Genomic DNA, 13,172 nt, shown 5'->3' with positions numbered 1-13,172 from the left:
TGATTGGATCGCCCTTCTGGCCTGTTGTTTAGACTCTTGGGCCGGCCCATGCGTTGCGTGCTATCTGCTTGGGCCGAGCCTTTGCGGGGAAGCCGGTCCGTGAGGAACCCCAGGTTTATGAACCCGACAGAACGTCTTAAAGGTAAATTCTATATTTTGAGATATAGGTATAAGGCAACAAAAATAAAAGTCTCCAACTGGAACATCAACGGATTTGATGTATCTATGATGGTACTAATCATAAAACTTTGATTTTAACCGTAAATAAATCATACAGAGTGTATTTTAAACCATAAATATTTTTCATAAAAAAATATAATTTTTCAGGTAAATGAAAAGTGAAAGAAGATAGCAATACACTTTGCAGTTTGAATACACAAGTTTGTGGCTCCATCTGAGCTATTCTACAAAATCACATACGATATATGACAGCTAAAATAACCTTCATTGGGATCATAAATACTAGGGTTCCAACAGCTCTTTGCCAAATTATATTACTTTTTTTATCTGAAAAACAACACCATCTGAAGGGAAAAAAACTATTGCATCCCTATCCCTTTTCTCGCGCTGTAATGGTCACCAATTGCTTCACCTGTCAAAAGAAAGAGAACAAAAGAAAACATTAAAAAATAACACTCATGATTAATAACAAAGTAAGCCATACATATTTGCAGATCTTATAGAGGAAACAATAGATGTAGTTTTCAAATGAACGTTTATGGTTACATATGACTTTGGAGATAAGCCATTGCGGATCAAAAACAAGAAAAATAACCATGGCCTTAAAAATGGAGCTTTTATTGCTCAGGATAAATAATTCAGTAAGCCAAGGATACATTACAAGGCCCATGAACAGAAAGACCTCAAAGGTGGTCGTAAATAATTTCATTTGTGAAGGCAATTTATGAATTGAAAGAAATATATATGGAATATGCTTATGTGAGAATCAAAAAGGAAAATCGAGACAGTTTCAAAGTCAAATAACAATTTGTAACAACAAAAAATTCTTCATAATATTGCATGGTTCAAATGAAGTTGCTTGTGAATGAAAAAAAAATTATTTTCTATGGTCACATACAAGCTTTAAATAAATGGGTGTGACCAAGACTTTTTTAGGTTCCAACTCACAAACGATTGAGTTTAACAATCAACATTAATAGGTGTAGCAGTAAATGTGGTACAGGAACAAAGAAATTGAAGGTCCAACTCAAAACAATTTGTAGTTTCACAAATAAATATGTACGGTTCAGTTCTGGGGACAATTATTATTGGAAATATGGTATTAGAAGTAATGTTTAGTTGAAAGACTAAGCATTTGGTTGTCAACAAAATTGTGAGATAAGAAAGCTCAGATCAAACAAGAAATCGACGGGTCCAGTGAGTTAGTTTCCTATGAAAAAAGGAAATTATGCTTGTGGCTGCAAAAATAAATTTTATTTCGAATAATCTCGACATACTAAATCGATAAAACCATAAAAATATCCTTCAATAGCATTGAAAACTCCCCGTCCCAATTACTGATGTGGACATATAAAATTGTATTGAAAGAATGATGCAGGTGATTTTAACAGCACCATTACAAGGGATTTATTGAATCAAAGCTGATGAACAAGAAATTTAAGGATGGTACTGATGAACTACCTAGCACTATTGTCATAAGTGATTTAAGGGATTAAGATTTTGTGACTACAGCAGGAGCACCGTAAAATTCAGAGCTAAAGTTTAAGTACATTCCAAGCTGGCCAGCTACCAATGCATACTCACCTTGAAGCACACAGATGTGTCAACGTTGCTATGTCTATCACAAAGGTCAGTAGATGTGTCAACGCTGCTATGTGACTAGGGCTAGTGGAAGTTTAGAGAAAATGGGTATAAAGTGTCCAGAGACAAAAGTGTGATGCTACAAAAAGTCGCCAAATTGTAAGAAGCCTTAACATATTACAAAATACCCATGGCCACTACCAGGTAGTCCTGATTATAAAAACAGAGTAGTAGTAGGAAAAGTTTCTCAGGATTTGTGTGCCTGCCTATTAGATTTACTATACACTGCAGAGAGCAGAATTGCATTCAAAATAATGCACACAAACAACAGAAATTGTTATGGGCGTGTTGTCCATATGCTAACCATAAATCATAGGCAGGTAGAATTCATAGATTTGACTACACAAAAAGGAAGTTGATTTAATGCTACAATCTCTAACTAAATAAAAATATGAATCAATAGCATGTCCAAACAAGCCAAGCAAAGAAAACAAAAGTGAAGACAACTTGGAGGACTGGATACGCCTGTGGTGGTGGGAGAAGCCACCAATACAACCGGACTTCATGGGGATCAGCTGCTAGCCTGCTACTACTAGCAGCAGTCTCATATCATAGTTCTTTTTTACAAATAGTTTCAGTGAAACAAAATCACAGATCAGTTCGAGAAAACTGTATCAGCAAAAGGTCAAATAAGTGATGTGATGCAGAAATCAAATTGACACATAAGCTAGAACTCATGAAAATTCAGAGAATAAATCCAAATACAAAAAGTTCAGCTAGGTTGATCGAAGATGGAGATAAGGAGCCTGCTAATCCTTACTCTAGACATAAATCTCACCTTGAATCAAGTTTATCAAGTTGTCAGACTAATCATGATTAGTCATGATTAGTCAGGCTGATCGGTGACATGGCGATCAGTTATGCACTACAGTTAGTCACGAGTAGTCACGGTTAGTTGGGCTGATCAGTGCCATGGCCACGAGGATAGATTAGAAGATTTGATAACATTGCCTTGAATGATAAGGAGAGATAAGACAAACATGCTTCTAATTTCAGTGTCTGTAAATATCAGTATTTTTGTTATAAACACTAGGTACTTCTAGCTTCTAGGCCTTTCTCGAAAAAATGGACCAATTTTAGTTATGCGAGTTAAAATCAACAAATACAAGATCCAAGCCGGGTAAAGAACTAGAACACCCAAGCAAATTCGGTAGTACTGGGCATGTACTAGTCCATATTCTCCAGAAAGAGAAAGTTGGACCAAACACCACCAAGGCCAACCATGCCAAACATGCAATCATGCTTCCCCAATAAAAACAAAAACATCACTGCTTTGCCTAACAAGCGGTCCCATTACTGAGCTTCGAATGATTTTAAGATAGCTGAAATCAAAATTATTTCATTTAAATAACATTGTTGCACCTCGTCAAGTAGGAACACAACAGTAGTTCCATGGTCTACAGTCTAGAAAACTAAGCATGCGAATGAACTAATCTATCTCAAAATCAAAATAGTAGAATGGGTTTCTCTCTATTATACCTGGATTGCACATTTCACTACTTCATTCTCCTACTTATGCTAGTAAATAGGCTATGGCAGAACCACCTAATCTAATGCCTCCTAGGGGTGCTCGTCTTCCATTAGACACTAAGCACTCGAAGGAGAACACTAAATTACTCGGTTCTGTTGGGTACACCCTAGGGAAGAACCCGAAAATCCATATTTCCCATCAGGATCACAAATGAGAGAATAAATCTTACATCATTCTTCACCATTTCTTACATCACTTTTAATACAACATTAGAGTATAATATTTATTATTATAACAGCAAAATATAATCATATTATCAGAGTTATGAACAATTTAATTGAACAGTGGAATATAAACATATGAACAGAGTTACAGCGGAAATAAATAACTAATCAAGACATGATAAAGTATTGATATATAAACTATGACAATAGATTATGAAACTTTCATTTATAAAAGCATTTGGTGAGGGTTATAAATAACAACTATGATCGCAGCGTAAAGGAATCCTCGCTGAGCCCACCAGGAGGAATCCACACACAAGAGTCAGCTTTAGCATCCACCTATCACCTGCAATAGGGGGAATAAAACCCTGAGTACTCAATTGTACTCAGCAAGACTTACCCGATAGGAGGAAGGAAAAGACTCCAAGGATATGCAAGGCTATCTGGCTTGTAGGTTTATTGCATCTGCAAGAAGCATTACTAAACGTGCGTCCTTATATTCAATTTTTATTAAAAAGCCGTATTAGTTCATTAACTAACCATTCTATGTAAGCACATATGCTACTTTCAAGCAGGTGGTAAGCAATCAGAGTTCCTTTTTCCATTTTTCATCTTTCAGTTCTTACTACGGTGCTAGGCACAAAACAAGTCATACCGGATGGCCCGGCGATTTACGAATCAATGCCCCCAGCTGGGTACCCTGAAAACACACGTAATGGAAATGGGGATCCCGATCTTTCGTCAGGTAGAGGTAACTATCGTTGTGGCGGAGAATGACACACCGATTCGGCTTCAGATTGAAAGATCGAACCCTGCAATCTTAGCACCACAACTCCTCTGGTTATCAACCGAGATACGGATCCGGTTGACCTCGCCAAGAAGGCTAATCCCTGCCTGCACAACGAAGAACACAAGCAAGAACAAGAAAGAAAGCAACCAAATTGCAGATGGATGATTAATCTCACGAAGTTGGGGTCTCACAAACCGATGAACGGCGAAACTGTTCTTGATAGATTAATCTAAGCAAAACCTAAAACCTAATGTCGGTGGCGGCGTATGATTATAAAGGTCTTAGAGTCATCGCCTACCCTGGACGCGCCCCCTAATGGGCACAAACACGATACACGGTCCAACGGACCAAAAGATGGTGTCGCAGCACCCTGACAGATTCTGGAGGCTGACTTGTTTCGACGATTTCCGTTGGTTCTAAAGGGCTTTTGACCTGAAACCACTTGGATTGGCTTCCTTATCAAATTAGCTTTCCAACCATATGTGGATCGTCGAAAACGGAGTTCGGATGCGTCCTGGGTGACCAGTTTAAGGCAGACTAGTCCTGGAGACCGAGGCAGACTCAAAATCATGTTGGATCGGGTCTCCGGTTTTTGTTTGACGTCCTTGCTGGTCATTATGGTAGACTAGTCCTGGGTTTCTTACTAAGTGATTTACTATAACATTATGGTAAATATCACGGTGAGTTATGGTAACATCAGTATCGTAAATGCATATTCATGTTATCGTAAATTGGTACAAACATTATCGTAAATCAATGTGGCTATAGAATAAGTTATTCTATGGCCAACTGCAGAATAGCCTTACCCTATATATATATATAACTACTACCCTGTAGCTGGCTACAAAATAACTTATTCTGTAGCCACTTTGAGTTACGATAATTATTATATTAATTTATGATATTATAGTAACTTCTTATTAAGTGGTTTACTATAACGTTATGGTAAATATCCCCATGTGTTATAGTAACCCAACTATCGTAAATATGTATTAACATTATCGTAAATTAGTATATAAAATTATCGTAAATGGAGATGGCTACATAATAACTTATTTTTTAGCTGGCTACCAAATATACTCTCCTATATACAGTAAGGCTATTCTACAGCTGGCCACAGAATAACTTATTCTATGACCATCTTGATTTACGATAATGTTTGTACTAATTTACAATAATGACAATACACATTTACGATACATGGGTTACTATAATTCAAGATGATACTTATCATAATGCTATAGTAAATTACTTATGAGAGAGTTACCATAATCTCGTAAATTAGTATAGTAATTATCGTAACTAAAAGTGACCAAAGAATAACTTATTCTGCGGTCATATATATATATATATATATATATATATATATATAGGGAGAGGCTATTCAGTAGCCGGCTACAAAATAAGTTATTCTGTAGCCACCTCCATTTACTATAATTTTATATACTAATTTACCATAATATAAATACATATTTACGATAGTTGGGTTACTATAACACATGGGGGATATTTACCATAACGTTATATTAAACCACTTAGTAAGGAGTTACTATAATCTCGTAAAATAACATAGTAATTATCGTAACTCAAAGTGGCTACAGAATAAGTTATTCTGTAGCCAGCTACAGGATAGTAGTTCTATATATATATATATACACACACCAATTTTCCTTAGGCCTTCACCAAACGGCAGAAAATGCAACAAAAGTTTGCGGAGGCAAGAAACCGATGGATCGATGTCGTTAGGGCTCTGCGTCGACAGTTGGACAGACAGACGAAGGTAGTAGCTGTGGATCGGAGGAGTCACTGTGCTAGACTGAATGCCACATGCATAGGAATCATCGAGATGGATGGAACGCATCCATGGACGATCGAGTAGGTGTAGAGCGGTCGCTAGACGATGGATCTCAGCTGTCCATTATTTCCTGCGGGGTGAGACAACGTGAAAACGCCGTCTAACGTACCTAGCTAATAAGACGACAAGAGTACATGACAGACGTACGTACGCATTTTGTTTCAGTGATTAATTAAATAATATAATATATATAGACACCGGCCGTTACATTAAGCAATGAAGCATGCATGGTTAGTCCGTCCTTGTCTGTCACAGCGTAGGCGATGGCCGTCACGTACTAGAGAGAGAGAGAGTACTACTCCTACTACGTAATAGTAGATGAGAGATCGAATCCGATGTAGGCCGCGTTTAGTTGCCCGAAGTTGGCGCCGCGGGAATCACTGTAGCGTACTGTAGTATTTCGTTTGTATTTGATAATAATTGTTCAATCGTTGACTAATTAGACTCAAAACGTTCGTCTCGCAAAGTACAACCAAACTGTGCAATTAGTTTTTGATTTCGTCAACATTTAGTACTCCATGCATGTACCGCAAGTTTGATGTGACGGGGAATCTTCTTTTTGCATAGTGCCAAAGTTTGGATTTTGGGATAACTAAATAAGGGCGTACTCCTAACAAATTATGAGCTAGCCAGCTAAGGGCGCGTTTAGTTGGCAAAAAAATTTTGGTTTTGGTTACTGTAGCATTTTCGTTTGTATTTGGCAATTAGTGTCTAATTATGGACTAATTATGTTCGAAAGTTTCGTCTCGTGATTTCTCACCCAACTATGCAATTAGTTTTGTTTTTCGTCTATATTTAGGACTTCATGCATGTGCCACAAGATTCGATGTGACACTTTGGGGTGAAAATTTTTTAGAATCTTAAACCGGGCCTAATAGGTCCTTCAATTTGTGCCGGCCGCGGCTAGCCGGCCGGCCTGTTTCTCGGTTCCATCGACGACGCTGATTGCATGCAGATGATACAGAGAGACAGAGAGAGATGAGAGACGACCGATGGAAGCACATACATCACTCTCATCAGAGACGACAGAGAGGACGAACTGGTCGAGAAAGAGAGAGAACGGCACAAAGCGCAGCGTTTGCTTAATTGGATCGTCGTTGTTCCTAATAAATCGGGCGTCGCCGTTGTTTAAATTCCATGGTTCGGTACTTGGGTCGCCGTCGCCGTCGCCATCGTGCTTGCCGCTAGCACGTACGTACTCCTCCTACGACGACGCATGATACTATGGTATAGGGTCAGCGTCAAGGCACACGTCACCGTACCGTACGTTGGTCCGTGGCTGATATAGATGATATCATGCGTTCTCTCCGCCGAAAACGACCATGCACCGGCCGGAATATCACGACCACGACACATTCTTCTCTCGCGTATAACAAAAACTATGGCCATATTCACTTGTATTATGAGTCGTACTATTTCAACGAACAAACAGTATTTTTCTCTCACAACAAATCAGCGAACAATACTTTCAGCCATGACTTTTTTTTAGTAAAGCGAACAGGACCTATAAAGGCCTATAAATCTAGAAAAGCCAAAAGGTATTATAGTTTGGAATACAGGGAGTAATTGCTAATACAAGGCAAATGCTCCAAAAGGGCAGAAGAACTGCGTTGCAGCACCATCGGATGATTGGACCATGGCTTGATACATGAACTTAAAATACATGGCATCATATCATCAAATAACAGTGAACTCAACTGTAAAATCTTACACTTACAGTTTACCCCATAAACCATAAAATGGACAAAAAACACATGGCAGGTTGGGGCAAGTCTGGCTAAACACACTTACTTGTGCACCCTAGCTATGAGCTGACACCGTCATACAGAAGTAGTAAATTTGTATTGTATGGGACTAAACAAAGTTATGTCAAAAGTAGAAATTGCTATATGTATCCTGCAATGAACTAAACTGAACTACAGTATGGTAATGGAACACAACGAAGAAAAGCTTCTGTGGTAACAATGATCTTTTTCCATGATATAAATGGATAGTATACAGTATATGGTCCTTCGACTATTGACGTGATATCTGCCCGTATATGGGCTAATAATGTGCATGCAGATTGGTCTTCCTGTTAGGAAACCTCATCATGCAACAAGCTTCCAGAAAATTAAACATTGGACTATTATTCTATCATCCAAGACCTGGATATGTATATAGTAATATATCAAAAGTTGCAAGGAGACAAGCTACTCAAATGGCTATCAAAACAACCAGACTGATGGAGATATGTGATGCACAAATCATTCCCAAAAGATCATGTTACAAGAGTAATAACATAGTAATTTCCAAAGAACTACATACAGCAATTTCTAGAGAACTCTAATTGACGTTAATGAATTTTAAAATCAAGACAAAGAAAACAAAAGAACCTCCCAAGCATATTCTCTTTTTTTTGGTTGTCTGGATGTCTCCCGCACGCGCCAGGGAAGGGGGGGGGGGGGGGGGTGGTCCTGGATAGCGCGTGTGTGAACAGAACTGTTTTTAGCGCCTACATTGATAACCAAGTTGAAAGTGCCAACAATATACCCATAGCTCCCAAACCATACAGCACAACAGTGTCAGTATTCTTTCCCTCCAGCTGTTCAAGCAGAACTTCAGTCCATCCATGAGGCGTTAATTGTGCCTCCTGCGTGTTGCAATTTGTAAAGTATTAGTATCTCAAAACTTTCTTTTTTCGAGACGAAGCTTGACAGTCATCAGAACTATAGAAAGGAGAACAATAATAGCATAAGAGAATTAGAACAAGACCGTCTAGGATACTCAATGATTCAACCAAGTAGACCTAGAAGCTAGCACCACTATTTTAGCTCTCTCAAAACTTACTCAAACTAGAATTCACCTTTTCTATGTTTGATCTTCTTGGGGTAGCTCTGTCCTTTAACTTGAAATGATCATCAAGATTATCTCCGACGGACAAGGGAGTTTCATAGTCATGTGCAGCCAAGAAACCTGAGTAGGCTGAATCTGTGTGGAGAGTCTTCATGACTGATCCAAAGAAATTTGTGACAGGCACCTGATCAATGACAGAAAATAAAGAGAAAAAGATTTGTGTGAACAAGAGTGGTTAATTAGAATCCAGAAATATATACTGTCTCATTACCTCATTTAAGGGCCGCTCATAAAGATCCATTCGATAATACGCAGTAGACATCAGCATGGAAGGATTGTATGAGGTGAAAAGACTGCAGCATACGAAATGAGAAGGCTATCAAAATATAATATGAACATATACATTGTTTCTAACATAACATAGTTGAATGTTACCAAAGTTTAGCAGCAGAATTTCACGATAGATTCCCAAAGGTAAGTAAAATCAACATAAACAATGTTCGAGCATGCAATAAGAATAGTAATTGGTGGGCTGATCTTTACTACTGTGTACATAATACAATGACGGGCAGCTCTTCTGCCTGTTTGAGAAACAAAATAACAGTAATTTGTTTGACAGTTTAGGGTGGCTTCTTTCAGAAGTTATTGTAAAAAGTTGCATACCCTCTATGACCTGTAGTGCCCATTTTCATATTTTGCCGTGCTTGATGTAAAAAAATAGATGCTATGCTTATGTCCCACAATACAGGATCCAATGTAACCACAGAATAGCAGATTTGATAAAATTTGCCAGTTGCCAGCAGTGGATTTCAATTTCTTATGTGGTACCAAAGATAGTGTGCCGACATATCCCTTCTACTAACATCATATCACACGCAAATCTTCAAATGGCACAACAGACTCAACATCCTATCTTAATGCAAAATGAGCCAAGCGTTTGGATTCAATGCACATCCCAATAAGACCTAAAAGAGGCATAACACATTCCTCATGGAAACGTTTTATCTTACAAAAAACATGTGAGAACATTAAGTTTGGAATACAGCACTTAAAAGTACTTATGGATCAATATGCATAAGATTAGCAACACTGTTTAAAGTTTGTTTTACACTTGTACCTGTTCAGTGAGGCATTGCTATACATGTTCAGTTTCTCAAAGAAAGCAAGTGTATAGTAGGTAAACCTATCCACAACAGAAACACCTATCTGCCACAACAATAGATCAGATTGATCAGCTTGATGAAAAGTACTTAAGCCAAAATGAAGTTATACAAAACTGTAAATGGAAAGGATGTTCTCACATCTGAATCAAGATGGTGAGAATATGAGTTTTCACCCTTCATGCTACTACCAATCGCCAAAACACCAGGTGATTGAAGCTGCAGATATTAAATATGTCAGGTATGGCTACATACATAGGTATAGCATGTACATACAGAAAATGTGTATCTGTGCCACATCTTGTCTAAACCTAGTAGCCTACAGTAATATGATATAAATTGCCATGGCCCATATTTATATTACAAGATGCATTTCTACCAGTGAAACGAACCTGCGAAAAGAGAGTAGCAGCTTGGCAGGTATCTACCATTATCAGCAGCTCTTTAAATCTGAAAGACAGATAAAAGAGAATAGGTCAAAACCAACTATTGCAAGCTGAAGATGGTAAGGAAGCATTTTGATTCTTGAAAATTCGTTGATTTTACCTATGGGAAAGTAAAATCTGAAGAAAAAATAAAATAAACTGACAAAGAATAAACCACCTATGCTTCTCCTTCATTTGCTTCACAGCATCTGCTAAGTCATGGCTCTGAAGCTCTTCAGAATCTTGGAACTTCAAAAATTCATCACCACCATGTCCAGTCATGTACAAAAGTATATGACTTCCTTCATCACTAAGGAGACGCTTCGATCTTGGTACAGCACTTTCATGTCGACCAGTCAAAACTCTCAAGAAATTTTCAACTGTCACCTCATACCCTCGATAATCGACCTGTCATAGAAAGTAAAAAAGAGCAAAAATTCAAAGTATTATGATTTGCTAATGTTTTCAAACACTCGGATCAGACAAGCATTATGTGCACTTAAGTGATTGTGAGGTGCACTGTGTAGTGTTCTTAGACACTACGTACATGTTATGGTTCAGTAACAATATTTACAGAATGCAGAGGTTCACCTCAACATTGTCACCATAGAGATTTAGCTGGTGGTTCTCATTATTGAAAACTTGGGCAGGATAGCTGTTCCTAGGGTTACAGGCCATATCGTCCGCCAACATAAGTATGATTCGCTCATCAGGTATTCCTAATCTCTTAACAGTCCTGAAAGGAAACAAAAGGCAATAATATGGAATAAGCTGTAGGCACTAAACAGAGAATGGATTAATAATTCCACATGAAATCAAATTAATATGATACCTGTAAAGGGACAATGTATTCGCCATGTGTCGATAATTAAACCTGGGAACATTAACAATAATAATTAGTAAGAGTTATGCACAAATAACGTAAAGAATTATCCACCTAGCTGAATGCTACTGTTAGATTAGACTATGAGAACATGACAGGCATCCAAAATGGAGATATCTCTAACACGATTAAGTCACCTAGAACTGAACAGACATGCAAAACTGTATCTATCTCGATCAATACTCTGTTTAAGAACTTTTGATCTTGTTAGGTTGGTGACTTCACAACTGACTCACATAGTTGCTCAAAGCACTTGACTTTTGAAGCATGATTATTCTTAACCTGCGACAAAATGGCAGATCTGTTGTTGGATTATCCCTTGTTGAGAACAACTGCCAAATCATTCTAGATTTTTGTAATAAATCTCAGGTATTGCAGCAAAAACAGTAAACCAATACTATATGGCCCATTTGGGTCCACTGAATTTGAATGCTTTTCCAGCATCTTTGAGCAGCCGAGCAGGCATGCTCAATCATGCTCCTTTAACGTCGTGGACTCGTGGTTGTCTATTGGTTACAAGGAACATGTCAGATGCATCTAATGACAGGGGCAGCAGGCGAGTAAATAAAATGGAATTGGACTTTCCACTTTTCAAGCCATGAATCTTATCTTGGTCTGGTGGGCTTCACTGAATTGATTGGAATTGTTGTTTTAGTTCTAAACAGAGCCAAACAGACTGCCCAAACAATATGATTCTGTTTCCACCAGATTCCAGAGATCCAAACGAGCTCTTAGTTGGAAGTCTGAGAAGCTAATGCTCTCTCTCGCTGTTGTGTGTTTTCTTACTATCAGCTCCACCCCAACCAGATCATCCAATGATCCATGCAAGCAACTACTGGTACGTGCAAATGTGAACTTGGATTCATTATCTATGGGATAGGGATCCAAAAACCACACACTACTTAATACACAGTATCATTTGTGTGATCCGCCACCAATTAGATGTCACATGAGCGCGGGACAAGCTCTCTGACCAGCGCCGTGAATTCAATACAACTTTAATAAGCCGCGCACGATTTAGTATTCTATACTAGTCCAGTAGGATAGAACCGGTTTGGATCCCCAGCCAGCCAGGCAGGGGCAGACGACGAGGAGGATGAAGAGGGCTCACCAGAAGCGGGAGGTGCACACGAGCACGGCCCAGTTGTTGTTGTGCATCGCGTCGGTGGACGATGACGCTGCCGCGGCGGCGGAGGAGAGGAAGGCGAAGAGTAGCGCCGTGACGATGGTGAGCGCGGGAGGGAGCCGCGAGGACCCGGGGCTCCGTCTGCCGAACGCCATGATGGCGCCGGCGAAGGGGGGCGTGCGAGGCTGGGGAGTGGGGAAGCTGCTGGTCGGGGGAGATCAAGGAGGCGGAGGTCGCCGGGGCCGGCGACGAGAGGCGAAACTGGAACTGCGCGGCGGACCGGTCGGGAGGTGGGAAGAAGGCCCAACTCCAAGAGGACCGGAAACGGTGGGCCTCGAGTAAGGCGCTGTTTGGCATGGCTCTCGAGCTGAACTCCAGCAACTCCAACCAATTTTTCAGCCAAATATCCCAGTTCCAAAACTCCATGGAGTTGCCAACTCCATGGAACTGTAGTGCAAATGGAGGTGGAGTTTCGGAGCACCTCTTCCCCTACTCTAGAACTGGCCAAAATAGATCTAGACGTGGAGTTGGGGTGAAATTACCCGCAATTGCCACTGATTACACAACTCGAACCGTTTTTCT

At 39.4% G+C, this 13,172-nt stretch overlaps 1 protein-coding gene across 1 annotated transcript; it reads right to left on the bottom strand.

Moving 5' to 3' along the window:
• Positions 1-8,399: 8,399 nt before the first annotated feature.
• On the bottom strand, positions 8,400-12,915 carry LOC136463009 (uncharacterized). Its single transcript, XM_066462060.1, has 10 exons — positions 12,576-12,915; positions 11,414-11,455; positions 11,173-11,317; positions 10,760-10,989; positions 10,549-10,606; positions 10,298-10,375; positions 10,114-10,202; positions 9,268-9,349; positions 9,007-9,180; positions 8,400-8,793 (listed from the first exon to the last, which is right to left on the bottom strand). The coding sequence occupies exons 1-10, from the start codon at positions 12,743-12,745 to the stop codon at positions 8,656-8,658; spliced, it is 1,206 nt and encodes a 401-aa protein (XP_066318157.1). The 5' UTR covers positions 12,746-12,915; the 3' UTR covers positions 8,400-8,655.
• Positions 12,916-13,172: the final 257 nt, after the last annotated feature.

Source organism: Miscanthus floridulus, chromosome 7 (genome assembly GCF_019320115.1).
Source record: "Miscanthus floridulus cultivar M001 chromosome 7, ASM1932011v1, whole genome shotgun sequence".
In the NCBI taxonomy this organism is placed as follows: domain Eukaryota; kingdom Viridiplantae; phylum Streptophyta; class Magnoliopsida; order Poales; family Poaceae; genus Miscanthus; species Miscanthus floridulus.
The sequence above is the reverse complement of the archived record's forward strand: the minus strand, read 5'-3'. Positions and strand labels throughout refer to the sequence as shown.